The sequence below is a fragment of the Sciurus vulgaris genome (genome assembly GCF_902686455.1).
Source record: "Sciurus vulgaris genome assembly, chromosome: 3".
Classification (NCBI taxonomy): Eukaryota; Metazoa; Chordata; class Mammalia; order Rodentia; family Sciuridae; genus Sciurus; species Sciurus vulgaris.
In genome coordinates this window covers 103,106,410-103,122,784 of record NC_136463.1, presented here as the reverse complement: position 1 = coordinate 103,122,784, position 16,375 = coordinate 103,106,410, and the positions used below count along the sequence as shown (strand labels likewise).

Here is a 16,375-nt window from a genome sequence, read left to right as displayed (position 1 = left end):
ATACCCAGTCAACCCTTGGTGGCTATAGGCTCTGCATATGCATTTGCAGCCTACTATAGATTAAAAATATTCAAGAAAAAAAAAGTGTATCTGTACTGAATCGGTAGACTGTTTTCCCTTGGCATACCAGTATAGTATAATAACTATTTATGTATCATTACATTGTACTATATGTTAAAACTAATGTAGAAAAAATGTAAAGTATAGGAGAGGATGTACATAATTAATAAGTAAATATTATGCTGCTTTATGTAAGAGACTTCAAAATCCATAGATTTTGCTTTTCATGGTGGGGTTCTAGAGCCAGTCCTCCAGAGATAGCTATAGAGAAATTACTAGTTTAACTCCTTCATTAAATAGATGAATATTTGGCACTCAGAGAGCATATAGTATGCCAAAAGTCATAAAATAAATGTTAGCGTTTGAACATTTGACTCCTAAGTCACTTAAACTCAATCCAGAGCAGTTCTGTTTTGATATAGTAAACACATGCATAAATATGTTGTCCATATATTCATGCATATTTATATAAATATGCATATATTTGTACATATTTGTATATAAAATATGTATAAAGTACAACATATTTTTATTTCACAAATATTGTATATCATTTACATATTAAAATATTTGTATGTATATAAGCATATAAAATATGTATATTTTCTTAAGTATGTTTGTACTTTATCTGGTTTTTTTAATACTGAAAAGCCAAAAGACAAGTCATCTTTGAGTAATTTTGACCACTAATTTTCTAAATTATTGTATCCTAGAACCTTTGTTGTATTATGGAACAACACCTTATTGTACCATGGAAGTAGTATTCTTATAATAGCCTTTAATCATCACAGTCTGTATAAGTTCTTAAAAACGGATTATGCTATTTTATATCAGATGTTTCCATTGGGAAGCTAACAGGTGGGTTTCTTTTCTCTTCATTACATGTCCTCAGACTTAAAGTTGGCTGTTTCTTGAAAAAGTCTGATGAAATAAAAATTTATGACTTTAATAAAAAATATTTGAATCTGAAACGTCTGGATAATGCATCTGCTACGCTGTTAGATTTCATCCAGAATATTTAAGTTGCATTCAGAAATACTTTGGCTATATTCCAAGGAAACATAGACAATTTTGATGTGATAAATACAAATTTGTCAGAATGCTCTTGAATAGACAAACACTATTACAGTATTTAATGTTTTCCTTTGGAGGCCACCCTCTAGTTCTAGGTTTCTTATTAACATAATTGTGGAAGTCAATGGGTTTTACCTTGACATTTCCATGCATGCCTGTATTGTGCATTGGTTGTGTCCATCTTCCTTTCTACCCTCTTTTACTCTGTTGCTTCTCCCCTCTTTCCCCCCCAACCACCTTCCCATTCCCTAATAGTCACTCTTTATTTTGTTTTTTTAAGTTTACGTGTATGAGAGAAAATATGTACTACTTTTCTGTGCCTGGCTCACTTCACTTAACGTAATGCCCTACAGTTCATTCATTTTGCTGCACATGACAGGAATTCATTCTTCTTGTGATTATTTCTCTATTATGTATATATACAACCTTTTCTTCATTCATCTGTTGACTGGCACCTAGGCCATTGTGAATAGTGCTGCAGTAAATATGGGTTATACAAGTATCTCTTTTGTATACTGGCTTCATTCCTTCAGATATATACTTAGGATATATACTGTGACTTCATAGTGGCTATGTTAATTTACATTCCCATCAGTAAGGTACAAGAATTCCTTCTTCCCCACAGCTTTTCAAGTACTTGTTATTTTTTTAAAATAATAGTTATTCTGATTAGGGTGAGGTGGGCTCTCAATATAATTTTGATTTACATTTAAATGATGGTTAAATATTTTGAGCAGTTTTCATATATTTACTGGCCATTTACATTTTCTTCTTTTGAGAAGTGTCTTCAAATCATTTGTTCATTTATTGATTGGATTGTTTTTAGAGTTGTTTATTTTTGGGTGTGAATCCTCTATTAATAAATAGTCAGCAGAGATGTTTGCCAATTCTATAGATTGTCTTTTTCACTCTGTTTGTTGTTACCTTTTCTGTGTAAAATGTTTTATATGATGTATTTCTTAGTTCTGCTTTTGTTTCCTGTGCTATTCAGTCCTATTTAGGATATCACTGCCTATGCCAATATTTTGAAGTGTTTCCCATATGTTTTCTTCATAGCTTCAAATTTTCACGTCTTTGATTCATTTTGAGTTGATTTTTTTGTTTGTTTTGGTTTTTGGTTTTTGTACAGAATGAGAGATAGGGGTCTGGTTTCAATCTTCTGTAGATCTCCAGTTTCCCTAGCATCATTTGTTGAAGAGACTTTTCCAATTTATGTTTTTTATCACTTTTGTTGAAATGTAGACAAGCTAGTTCATTTGTGGGTCCTTTATTCTTTATTAGTAGTGTATATGCCTGGTTTTTTGCCTTAGGATATCTCTGTAGTATATTTTGAAGTAGGTATTGTAATGACTTTAGACATCTTCTTTTTTCAGGATTGCTTTGGCTCTTTGGGGTATTTTGTACTTAATGTGAATTAAGTATTGTTCTTTCTAGTTCTGTAAAGAAAGCCATTGATTTTCATGACTTTCTGTAGATCATTTTGGGTGATATGACTATTTTAACAATATTAATTCTCCCAGTTCATGAGCATGGGTGTTTCTCCACCTCCTAGTATCCTCTTCAGTTTCTTCAGTGTTTCAGAGATCTTTTACCTTCTCAGTGAAGTTTGCTCCTAGATTATATTTAATTTTTTGAGTCTCGTTAATGGGATTGCTTTCCAAAATTCTTTCTCAGCAAGTTTATTACTGGTATACATAAGCTACCGATATTCATGTTGATTTTTATATCCTGTTACTTTTTACTTAATTTCTTTATCAGTTATAAAAAGCCTTTTGGTGGAGTCTTTAGAGTTTTTTAGTATAGAATCATATCACCAGCAAACAGGGTTCATTAGACTTCCTCCTTTCCTACTCTTATTCCTTTTCTTTCTTTTTCTTACCTAATTGCTCTGGCCAAAATTTCTAGTACTGTGTTGAATAAGAGCGCTGAAACTGAACATTCTTTTCTTGTTCCTGATCTTACTGAAAATGCTTTCAGGTTTTTTTCCATTTGTTGTGATGTTGTTGGCTGTGGCTTTATCATAAATACCCTTTACTATGATCCTACTATACCTAATTTATTCGGGGCTTTTATCATGATGTTGAATTTTATCAAAGGTGTCTTCTGTGTATATCAAGATGATCATGTGCTTTTTATCTTTGATTTCAGTTTATTTACTGTATTACATTTACTGATTTGCATATGTTGAACCATCCTTGTAATGAAACCAACTTGTGGTGTGTTATCTTTTTAATAGATGCTGAATTCAATTTGCAAGTATTTTATTGAGAATTTTGCACCATTGTTCATCAGGAATATTGGTCTCTAGCGTCCTTTATTGTATTCTTATCAGCTTTGGGTAGCAGGATGCTATTGGCTTTGTAAATGAGTTTGAAAAGGATCTTTCCCTTTCTATTTTATGTAATAAAGGAGCATTGGTGTTCTTAAATGTCTGGTAGGTGAATTTATTTGGTCCTGTGCTTTTCTTTGTTGATAAACTTATTACTACTTTAATTTTGTTGCTTTTATTGATATATTTAAATTTTTTTAATATCCTCTTGGTTCAGTTTTGTTAGTCTGTTGTGTCCAGAAATTTATCCATTTCTTAATACGTTTTCCGAATTATTGGCCTATAATTTTTCAAAATATTCCCTAGTGATGTTTTGAATTTTTTTTTTAATTTTTCTTTTTTAAGTTGTAGGTTGGCACAATATCTTTATTTTATTTTATTTTATGTGGTGCTGAGGATCAAACCCAGGGCCTCACGCATGCCAGGCGAGCGCTCTAACATTGAGCCACAACCCCAGCCCTATTCTTTGAATTTCAGTGTTGCTTGTTGCAATGTCTCTCCTTTTTTTTTTACCTCTACTTTTATTTATTTGGCTCTTTTCTGTCTTTTTGGTTACTTTAGCTCAAGGTTAGTCAGTTTATCTTTTCAAAGAACCAACTCTTATTTTTATAGAACCTTGCTTTGTTTTTTTTTTTGTTGTTGTTGTTTGTTTCATTTATTCTTGCACTGATCATTATTATATCTTGCCATCTGATTGGGGTTTGTTTTATTCTTGTTTTTCTGAGACCTTGAGATACATCATCATTTGTGATATTTTAGGTTTCTTTGATGTAAGCATTCACTGATATAAACTTTGCTCTTAATACTGCTTTTGGTATATCCCACAAATTCTAATATGTTATGCTTCTGTTTTCATTTCATTCTAGGAAATTCTTTATTTCTCCCAATTTCTGCAATGGATCACTGATAATTTAAAAGTGTTTTGTTTGATCTCCTTAATTTCTGTAGTTCTTGCTGTTGATTTTTAGTTTCATTCCATTGTGATCTAATAAGATGCAAGAAATTTCAGTTTTTTCAAATTTGTTAAGAATTGAAGTGGCCTAACATGATCTATTTTAGAAAAAGTTCCATGTAAGTATGGAAAGAATGTATTCTGCAACTTTTATGTAGAATGTTCATTAGATATCTTTTCAATCCATTTGATCTATGGTATAATTTAAATCTGATGTTTCTCATTGATTTTTTTTTTTTTTTTGCTTGAATGATCTATTGGTTAAGTGTGGGTTATTGAAGTCACCCACTAATATTGTGTTTGGACCTGTCTTTCCCTTTAATGTTTAATAGTATTTGTTTTATAAATTTGGGTGTTCTACTGTTCAGTGCATATGTTTTTATAATCTTCATATCGTCTTGATGGAATTGCTGCCTTGATCAGCATGTAATTATCGACGTTGTTTTTCTCTTCTAATTGATTTGGTCTCTATTTTGTTATATATATAGTATAACTTCTCCTGCTTCTTTTAAGATTCCATTTACTGGGAATATTATTTTCCATATTTTTACTTTTATTCTATATATGTCTTTCCAAGTGAGGTGAGTTTCTTTAGCATCCTGTTGAATCTTGTTTTTTAATCTTGTCAGCCAGTTTGTACCTTTTACTTTGTGAATTAAAACTATTTATATTCAGGGTTATTATCAAAAGGAATATATAGTTTTTCCTTTCGTTTTGTTGATTTTCTTTGGGTGTTCTGAATAGTCCGTGTTCATTTGTTCCTCCTTATTCGTTTAGACATTTGACTGTTTACCAAAATGATGTTTGATTTTTCCTTATTTCTCATTTGTATTCTTCTAGGGAGATTTAGTCTTTCCTGTGCTGTCATGATTATGTTTGTCTCTCTCTTTTGGGTTTAAGGGTTCCTTTAAGTATCTTCTATAATGCAGGTCTGGGAGTCATGTATTCCCTTACTTTGTGCTTATCTAAAGATCTTTATTTTTGTTCTGATTCTAAAGCATAGCCTTGCCTCGTTACAGTAATCTTGGTCATTTGTTTTGTTTTGTTTTTTTCAGGCCTTGAAATATATCATTCCATACCGTCCTGGCCTTTAGATTTTCTGCTGAGAAATCTGTTAATGCCAACAGGTTTGCATTTACATGTGATTCAACATTTCTCTCTTGCAGCTTTTTTTTTTTTGTTTATTGTAAACAAATGTTGTTTCTCTGTACATGGAGTAAAGGAATACCATTTGTGTAATCATAAATTTACAAAGGGTAATGTTGTTTGATTCATTCTGTTATTTTTTTTCCCTTCCCTCCACCCCTCCCACCCCTCTTTTCCCTCTATACAGTCCTTCCTTTATTGAACTTATAGCTTAAACATCCCTCTTTTGTTCATAATTAATAATATATTCATAATTAATTAATTTTAAAACATTATAAATCATTTTGAGAATACTGCATTTTTTCATACTCATGATTCAAAGATAATGATGAAGGTCCTTTTTCTGAAGATGTATGAGAAGTGTTTAATTCTTTTGTTAAGTATTAACAAAGATAAATAGTTCTAAATTAATCTATAATTTTATAGTCATGATTTTATGCAGAATATTTACATTAATCAAATATTTTAAACAGACTATGATTATTTCATATATATGTATATATGTGTGTATATATATATTATATATATATATCAAAAAAAGTTTGCATGTACAAATGGGACTGATAATTAGGACAAGGAGTATCTCTTTGGAAGAGAAGGGATTCCTTCATTTATATTTGATTTTTTTTAAATTTTAATTAAAATCATAAATTTACATAGGGCAATGTTGTTTGATTCATTCTGTTATTTTTTTCCCTTCCCCCCTCCCCTCCCACCCCTCTTTTCCCTCTATACATTACTTTCTTTCTCCATTCTTACCACCCTCCTTATCCCTAACCCTAAACCTAACCCTAACACTAACCCCTCCTACCACCCCCATATGTCCTCATCCGCTTATCAGCGAGATCATTCGTCCTTTAGTTTTTTGAGATTGGCTTATCTCACTTAGCATGATATCCTCCAATTTCATCCATTTGCCTGCGAATGCCATAATTTTGTCATTCCTCATGGCGGAGTAATATTCCATTATATATATATGCCACAGTTTCTTTATCCATTCATCAACTGAAGGGCATCTGGGTTGGTTCCACAATCTGGCTATAGTGAATTGAGCAGCTATGAACATTGATGTGGCTGTATCTCTGTAGTATGCTTATTTTAAGTCCTTTGGGTATAGGCCAAGGAGTGGGATAGCTGGGTCAATTGGTGGTTCCATTCCAAGCTTTCTGAGGAATCTCCATACTGGTTTCCAGAGTGGCTGCACTAATTTGCAACCCCACCAGCAATGTATGAGTGTACCTTTTTCCCCACATCCTCGCCAACACCTATTGTTGCTTATGTTCTTGATAATCGCCATTCTAATTGGGGTGAGATGAAATCTTAGGGTAGTTTTGATTTGCATTTCTCTTATTACTAGAGATGTTGAACATTTTTTCATATATCTGTTGATTGCTTGTAGATCTTCTTCTGTGAAGTGTCTGTTCATTTCCTTAGCCCATTTGTTGATTGGGTTATTTGTATTCTTGGTGTAGAATTTTTTGAGTTCTTTATAGATTCGGGATATTAGCGCTCTATCTGAAGTATGAGTGGCAAAGATATTCTCCCATTCTGTAGGCTCTCTGTTCACATTACTGATAGTTTCCTTTGCTGAGAGAAAGCTTTTTAGTTTGAATCTATCCCAGTTGTTGATTCTTGCTTTTATTTCTTGTGCTATGGGAGTCCTGTTAAGGAAGTCTGATCCTAAGCCAACAAGTTGAAGGTTCAGACCTACTTTTTCTTCTATAATCTGCAGGGTCTCTGGTCTGATTCCGAGGTCCCTGATCCATTGTGAGTTGAGTTTTGTGCAGGGTGAGAGATAGGGGTTTAATTTCATTCTGTTGCATATGGTTTTCCAATTTTCCCAGCACCATTTGTTGAAGAGGCTATCTTTTCTCCATTGCATATTTTTGGAACCTTTGTCTAGTATGAGAAAATTGTATTTATTTGGGTTTATGTCCGTGTCTTCTATTCTGTACCATTGATCTACCTGTCTATTTTGGTACCAATACCATGCCGTTTTTGTTATTATTGCTTTGTAATAGAGTTGAAGATCTGGTATTGCGATACCCCCTGCTTCGCTCTTTCTACTGAGGTTTGCTTTAGCTATTTTGGGTTTCTTATTCTTCCAGCTGAATTTCATAATTGCTTACTCTATTTCTGTAAGGTACATCATTGGGATTTTAATTGGAATTGCATTGAATCTATATAGCACTTTTGGTAGTATGGCCATTTTGACAATATTAATTCCTCCTATCCATGAACATGGGAGATCTTTCCATCTTCTAAGGTGTTCTTTAATTTCTTTCTTTAGTGTTCTGTAGTTCTCATTGTAGAGGTCTTTCACCTCTTTTGTGAGATTGATTCCCAAGTTTTTTTTTTTTTTTTTTGGATGCTATTGTGAATGGGGTAGTTTTCCTAATTTCTCTTTCTGAAGATTCATCACTTACGTATAAAAATGCATTGGATTTATGAGCATTGATCTTGTAACCTGCTACTTTACTGAATTCACTTATGAGTTCTAAGAGTTTTCTGGTGAAATTTCCAGGTTCCTCTAAATATATAATCATGTCATCAGCGAACAGGGATAGTTTATGTTCCTCTTTTCCAATTTGTATCCCTTTAATTTCTTTGGTTTGTCTAATTGCTCTGGGTAGAGTCTCAGGAACAATGTTGAATAGAAGTGGTGAAAGAGGGCATCCCTGCCTTGTTCCAGTTTTTAGGGGGAATGCTTTCAGTTTTTCACCATTTAGAATGATATTGGCCATGGGCTTAGCATAAATGGCCTTCACAATGTTAAGGAATGATCCCCCTACCCCAATTTTTTCTAGTGTTTTGAGCATGAAGGGATGCTGTATTTTATCGAACGCTTTTTCTGCATCTATTGAAATAATCATGTGATTCTAACTTTTAGTCTGTTGATATGGTGAATGACATTTATTGATTTCCAGATGTTGAACCAACCTTGCATCCCTGGGATAAAACCCACTTGATCGTGGTGCACTATCTTTTTAATATATTTTTGTATGCAATTTGCTAAAATTTTGTTGAGAATTTTTGCGTCAATGTTCATTAAGGATATTGGTCTGAAATTTTCTTTCCTCGATGTATCCCTGTTTGGTTTAGGTATCAGGGTGATATTGGCTTCATAGAATAAGTTTGGGAGGGTTCCCTCCTCTTCTATTTTATGGAATACTTTGAGAAGTATTGGAATGAGCTCTTCTTTAAAGGTTTTGTAGAACTCGGCTGAGAACCCATCTGGTCCCGGACTTTTCTTTGTTGGTAGGCTTTTGATGACCTCTTCTATTTCATTGCTTGAAATTGATTTATTTAAGTTATATATGTCTTCCTCGTTCAGTTTAGGTAATTCATATGTCTCTAGAAACTTGTTGATGTCTTCGAGGTTTTCTGTTTTGTTGGAGTATAGATTTTCAAAATAGCTTCTAATTATGTTTTGTATTTTACTGGTGTCTGTTGTCATATTTCCTTGTTCATTCCGAATTTTAGTAATTTGAGTTTTCTTTCTTTTTCTCTTTGTTAGCGTGGCTAAGGGTTTATCAATTTTGTTTATTTTTTCAAAGAACCAACTATTTATTTTGTTAATTTTTTCAATTTCGTTGATTTCAGCTCTGATTTTAACTATTTCCTGTCTTCTACTACTTTTCGTGTTGGTCTGCTCTTTTTCTAGGGCTTTGAGCTGTAGTGTTAAGTCATTTATTTGTTGATTTCTGCTTGTTTTGTTGATTGCACCCTATGAAATAAATCTTCCTCTCAGTACTGCTTTCATAGTGTCCCAGAGATTTTGCTATGATGTGTCTTTGTTCTCATTTACTTCTGAGAATTTTTTAATTTCCCTCCTGATGTCTTCTGTTATCCATTCATCGTATAATAGTGTATTATTTAATCTCCAAGTACTGTAGAAGTTTCTGTTTTTTATTCTGTCATTTATTTCTAATTTCAGTCCATTATGATCTGATAGGAGTACAAGGTAGTATCTCTATCTTCTTGTATTTGCTAACAGTAGCTTTGTGGCATAAAACATGGTCTGTTTTAGAGAAGGATCCATGTGCTGCTGAGAAGAAAAGTGTACTCGTTCTCTGTTGGATGGTATATTCTATATAAGTTGGTTAAATCTAAATTGTTGATTGTGTTATTGAGATCTATGGTTTCTTTATTCAATTTTTGTTTGGACAATCTATCCAGCGGTGAGAGAGGTGTGTTAAAATCACCTAGTATTATTGTGTTGTGATCTATTTGATTTCTGGAATTGAAAAGGATTTGTTTGACGTACATGGATGAGCCAATGTTCGGGGCATAGATATTTATGATTGTTATGTCTTGCTGATTTATGCTTCCCTTAAGCAGTATGTAATATCCTTCTTTATCCCTTCTGACTAGTTTTGGCTTGAAGTCCACATTATCTGAAATGAGGATGGATACTCCAGCTTTTTTGCTGTGTCCGTGTGCATGGTATGTTTTTTCCCATCCTTTCACCTTTAGTCTATGGGTATCTCTTTCTATGAGATGGGTCTCTTGCAGGCAGCATATTGTTGGATTTTTCTTTTCAATCCAATCTGCCAGTCTATGTCTTTTGATTGATGAGTTCAAGCCATTAACATTCACAGTTATTATTGTGATATGATTTGTATTCCTAGTCATTGGACTCATTTTTGTTTTTTGACATGATTTGGTTTCTCCTTTATTTGGCTATTCCTTTAGGCTAGTTCCTCCCGTTGCTGATTTACATCGTTGTTTTTCATCTCTTCCTCATGGAATATTTTACTGAGAATGTTCTGTAATGCCGGCTTTCTTTTTGTAAATTCCTTTAGCTTTTGTTTATCATGGGAGGATTTTATCTTATCGTCAAATCTGAAAGTAAGTTTTGCTGGGTATAAAATTCTTGGTTGGCATCCATTTTCTTTTAGGGCTTGGTAAATGTTCTTCCAGGCCCCTCTAGCTTTTAGGTTCTGGATTGAAAAATCTGCTGATATTCTTACTGGTTTCCCCCTGAATGTAATCTGATTCTTTTCTCTCGCGGCTTTTAAAATTCTGTCTTTATTTTGAATGTGAGGTATTTTCATAATAATGTGCCTTGGTGTAGGTCTGTTATAATTTTGCATATTTGGAGTCCTATAAGCCTCTTGTACTTGGTTTTCCATTTCATTCTTCAGATTTGGAAAATTTTCTGATATTATTTCATTGAATAGATTGTTCATTCCTTTGGTTTGTTTCTCTAAGCCTTCCTCAATCCCAATAATTCTTATATTTGGCCTCTTCATGATATCCCATAATTCTTGTAGATTCTGTTCATGATTTCTTACCATCTTCTCTGTTTGGTCAACCTTGTTTTCAAGATTAAATATTTTGTCTTCAATATCTGAGGTTCTGTCTTCCAGGTGATCTATCCTATTGTTTATGCTTTCTATGGCGTTTTTTACTTGGTTTATTGTTTCCTTCATTTCAAGGATTTCCGTTTGGTTTTTTTTCAGTATCTCTCTTCATTGAAATGCTCTTTTGCTTCCCTTATTTGCTCTTTTAACTGGTGATTGGTGCGTTCATTTAATGCCTGCATTTGTTCTTTCATCTCCTCGTTTGCTTCCCCGATTGTTTTAATTATGTACATTCTGAACCCCCTTTCGGACATTTCTTTTGCTGTGCTGTCATTGGGTTTTATTGATATAGTATCTACGTTTGTTTCGGACATTTTCTTCCCTTATTTTCTCATATTGGTCAGATGTCAGTGGGACTCTGTGATATTGTAGATTTCCTCTATTTGCTTATAGTGTCCCTGTAGATTTCCAGTGTATCACCTACCAGCCTTCAGTAGCCAGAAGTCTTGGATTAATTTGATAATGCAGTCCTTCCGAAGAACGCTGCCCCTAGCCCGCTACTGATTCCACGGAGAGAGACCTGGAGAGGTCTCTGGCTGCCCATCCCTGTTCCCAGAAGCTGCTTGCGTGTCAGATGTCTCCACTGGCTTGGGGACTTGTGGCTGGCTCTGCGTCGAGAGGCTCTCACTGGGCAGTCTGCCCCAAGAAGCTAGCCTAGAGAGGCGCTTCCCGCCGGAGGGGGCTGGGCTGCTTGGGGGAGTCCCTGGCGCCCTGTGCTGGTCTCTGAAGCAACCTGTGGGCGGGCCAGAGCTGGCTGCCTGCCCTGCTTCTGTGCAGAAGGGCTCTCACTGGGGGGCCTGCTCCGTGAGGCTGGAGGATCTGTCCCTGTGGGAGGAGCCCACCGCCAGACTGCACAGAGCTGCCTGGGGGAGATGCTATCTGCCCTGTCCTACTCTAATAAGCCACTCGAATCCGGGCCTGCCACCCAGCTGAGCTTCACTGGGTGGGGGAGGCTCACCCCGTGGTTCTATTTTAGTCCAAGTCTCTCAATGCCTCCCCTTCTTGAATCCTGGGTTCTGGGGCGACTGGAGATGCAGTCGCCCTCTAGTCCGCCATCTTGGATCGCCTCTTGCAGCTTTTAATAGTCTTTCTTCTTCTATAATTTTAACACTATAACCTCTTGGAGAAGTCCTTTTCTGATCATGTTTATTTAAGGTTCTAAATACCTCTTGTACCTGAATGTCCATGTCTTCTCCAAGATTTGAGAAAGTTTTTGTTATGATTTCATTGAACAGGCTATCTGTGCCCTCTGCATAACTACTCTCTTACATGGATTATGCAGACTTAATATTTTAATGTTGTTTCTTTTTTCTATTGGTGTCTGAATGTAGCATTTTAATAATTTTCCTTAAGCTGTTTGATCAGATTTCTTCTGCTTTATCTAATCTGTTGTTGGTGCATTCAACTATGTTTTTATTTGACTTACCAAACTTTTCATTTTCAAGACTTCTTATTTGGTTCCTTTCCAAAATCTTTTTTGAAATGCTCATTCCATATACTGCATTGTCTTCCTTAATTTATTCAACTATTTGTAGTCTCTTAGATTTCATTGAACCTTTTGAAAGTCATTCTTTTGAATTCTTTTTCCAGCATTTTATCCACTTCGGTATCTTTGGAGTCTTTTTCTATGTAGTTTTGAACTTTAGGAGGTCTTATATTATGTCTTGTTTTTTCTATTTCTCTTGTTTCTATGTTGAGATCTGCACATCTGCTGGGATGAATATATCTTCCACCTTTATGTGAAGTCCTTAGTAAATAGCCTTCTCCTAATGATGTGTCATGGGTTATTGGTTTGTTGTGTAATGTTGAGTATGATTCCATCTGGATTTCATAGTGTAGTCTCTTTGGCTTCTTTGGCTATGATTAATGGATTCTGGCAGTATGTAGTATGTTGGAGCCTGAGAGACCCACTTTCTCTGTTGAGAAACCACAAGAACATGGTTTCTTTGGTGGTTCAGGCAGGTTTGGTCCAGACAACAAAGAAAATGGGGTCCACCCTCTGTGGTTATTTTAACAATGGGCATATAGGCCCCTATCAGGTAATGTGGGTTTCCTCAGGTACTACTGATATTGGTTTCATTACTTGAAAACAGTTTTGATACTGGGCATTTCAGTCATTGTCACGGACCAGAGATTTTATCCTCCCTTTAGACACTGGTATAATCCTGGTGTTTCACCAGGAGATGTGAGGGCTGAGGTCAATCAATGCCTTACCTTCTGTGGCACTCACCTGTGATCTTGTCCTGTGCATTCTATCAGGGAGCAACTGATGCTTTGTAGATGCAGTATCTATAACAGTTGTGTTATTTATGTGTGATGTTGCTTTCAGTATGGGTATCCAGGAGCAGGCCATCAGATTCCCCCTAGCTATGCCCACATAGGGACAGATTTCTGGGAACTTCTGTCCCTACTTTTCTTGATATTGAAATATGCAACCAGAATTGAGCAGTAATTAGCTTATGACTAAAGTAAGATGCAGTTTCTCTCAGCAGAGGACCTGTCCAAAATGCCACCAAATACAAGTATCAGTCCCTCTATGTGATGTCTACTATACAGAATCTCCTAAGTCCACATATGGAAGATATCTCTGCCCCCAAGGCAAGCTCTGTTGTCAATAGAGCTATGAGCTTACCAGGTTCTCTGGTGGTGCCTCAGAGCTGGTAGTAGGCTGGACAGCCACAGCAGAAAGCACCAGTATCTAATATTTTCAAGCAAATTTATTCTGCCTTCCCTTTTGGATCTCATTAAAATTTATAGTGATTTCTTTGGCAGCACCAACTAGAGACTTTTAGGAACCCCATGTATTTGAACAAATGGGTTTCCCACTGTATTTAGATCATAGCAAATCTGTACATTTTTTACAGATTTTATCCAAAAAAGTATAAAATTTAAAACACTACATAGTTTTTGCCATTTTCACTGCTTTGCTATCTTTGCTTTTGTATTTCATTTAAGTTTTAAATAGTTAATATAGCGACACTTGCATAAGTCTGGGCAGTGACAATTTGCTAGAAAAGAAAGTTGTGTAGTTTCTATATAAGTCTAAGAGTCAACCATCTTATTCTTTATTATACTACTTGTTATCCTTTTTTTTGTTATTCAGGGAAGCTTTGCTGAAAACCTTTCATTTCTTCTGGAAGCTTTAAAAAAAGGTAAATACTATCACATACAGCAGTATGAAAATATTCTTGTTTTTAACTTTTACTCCTAATTATGAAGGTAATACTAAACTGAAAATGCAGAAATAGAAATTAAAAAAAAAATCACTGTAATCCTACAGTAGTGATTAAATCAATTAATTGGTTTCTTATTTTTATTCACTTGCCACATATCCTTGATAGAGATACTTAGATAAATGTAACTTTATTCCAGGGATAAAGTCATTTTACTTACCATTTTGTAATCAGTAAATTTTTATCTGCATAATTTTTATGATTCTCATATGGTGTCTTATAAAGGTGCTATAATTTATTAGTCACCAATAAAGGACTTTTTGTTTCTGATTTTTTTACAATTAGTAAGACATGCTTACTAATTTTATGCTTACTTATTTTCTTAGATAAATTTTAATTGGTCAAATTCTGAGTGATAAGGCACCATATTTAAAAGAAGTAACATTACCAAACTATTACCCTCTAATTGTATTTGAGAACAGTTTTCATTGTTTGCCTATATAATAGAGAAAAACAATTTTTATATCTGCCTATATAATAGGAAAAAATTCTCTTAATCATTGGCATAATTTAGTTCTTTGATTTGTATCATTCTGTTAGTGGTGAGGCTCATCATTTCATATTTTTACTGACCACTGATATTCCCTGGTTTATGTATTTCTAGTTGGTTCTTTACCTTTTTCCATGGTGGTTATTACATATTTACCTATGGAAATTCAAGTTCTTCCCCTACCCCTTTCCCTTAAGTTTGATTTGTATTTTTTAGTACAAACAAGATTTAAATTTTTTACATGGTTAAATTTATGTAGAATTTTTTTCTGTCCTTTAGATTATGAAAACAACAGTGTTTGCACTTAATGTATATATAATTGTCATTAATATTTTGTTCGTAATTTATTTCTGTATGCATTGTAAAGTAAGGATCTAACTTTGAATAAACCATTTTCCTCCTTAATATATAGTACCATATTTTACCAGATACTAATTTCTGTATTATTATAGAAGTCTATTTGTAGACTTTTGAGATGTCCCTTTGGTTTAGTGCCAGTGTTAAACCACTTAAGCTATTTTATTTGTTTTATCTGTTAGAGTAAATCTCGTCTTACCAGATTGTTATTTCACTTTTTTATACAGATGAAGTATTTTATTCCAAGGTAATAATGATTCTTGTACCATGTTATAATGAGAAAAATATATCCAGAGGGATAGTGAACTTTCCCTCATTGTTGAGATGTTAAAAATTGTGGTTAAAAAGAATTTAAGTTGCTTATATCAAACTTCATTGTCTAATCAGTGTTTACAGAAATTATTTCCACAGGAGAATACATTTTGCATTTTGCTTACAAGTCTCTTTCAAAGCAGTAGTTTTGTTAATTAATTAGTGACTCCCTGTATTTTAATCCCAAATTGTTTCAATTTTGTATAGGTATTGAAAAGTTTTTGCTAATTTTGTAATAATTAAAGAAGTATTACATTTACATAATTATTAAAAACTGCAGCCTTCAGTCATTTAAAAGATTTTCTTCATTTTTCATCAGTCTGCTAGTCTAGTAACTATCTGAAAGCAATTGGGGGTATTTTTGTCCTGTGAATACTTTTTTCATGTTGAATGAGTATCTATGCACTGTTAAGTGCCTGACCCAAAGTAGATTATCAGTGTTTGCTGAATTGAGTTCAAATAATAGAAATGTAGTAAATAGTTTGGAAATTTAAGAAATGTTTTTAACATAAAAGTTCTCTGTTTTAGGTGATCGTACTAGCAGTTGCCCAGTGATCTTCATATTAGATGAATTTGATCTTTTCGCTCATCATAAAAACCAAACACTCCTCTATAATCTTTTTGACATTTCTCAGTCTGCACAGACTCCAGTTGCAGTTATTGGCCTTACATGTAGATTGGTAAGTCTTTCTGTTTTAAACAATTGATTATAATGTTCAGAAAACTTAAGCTTAATTGCTGGCACAGTCTCTATTTCTAGCTCATGGCATTGGGCATTTGAAGCCATATGTATAACCAGTATACCCATTTTTCACCAGTGGGTACATTGATCCAACGTTTTACAAGTTGATTAAAATTACTACAGTTACTACATTTGCCTATAACTAATATATTTGTTCTCCCAGTGAAATCATTGAAGGAAAAAAATACTAAAAGTATAATTTCTACAATGCTACTAAAGAGTCAGTTAAATAATCTCATCTGTTTTATAAAAATCAGTATAGTTTCTGCCATTACATTTAGATCTGCATTATATTTTGAAAATGCTTGAAATCA

The 16,375-nt window shown here is 34.0% G+C and overlaps 1 protein-coding gene across 6 annotated transcripts in view; it reads left to right on the top strand.

The window, feature by feature from the left end:
* Positions 1-16,375, top strand: part of ORC4 (origin recognition complex subunit 4) — a 125,200-nt gene that overhangs the window by 91,804 nt on the left and 17,021 nt on the right. For all 6 annotated transcript variants that reach the window (XM_079132475.1, XM_079132473.1, XM_079132476.1 and 3 more), the window contains 2 exons: positions 14,031-14,079; positions 15,848-15,999. In XM_079132475.1, the coding sequence (XP_078988601.1) occupies positions 14,031-14,079; positions 15,848-15,999 (201 nt within the window). The remainder of the gene's footprint in view (positions 1-14,030; positions 14,080-15,847; positions 16,000-16,375) is intronic.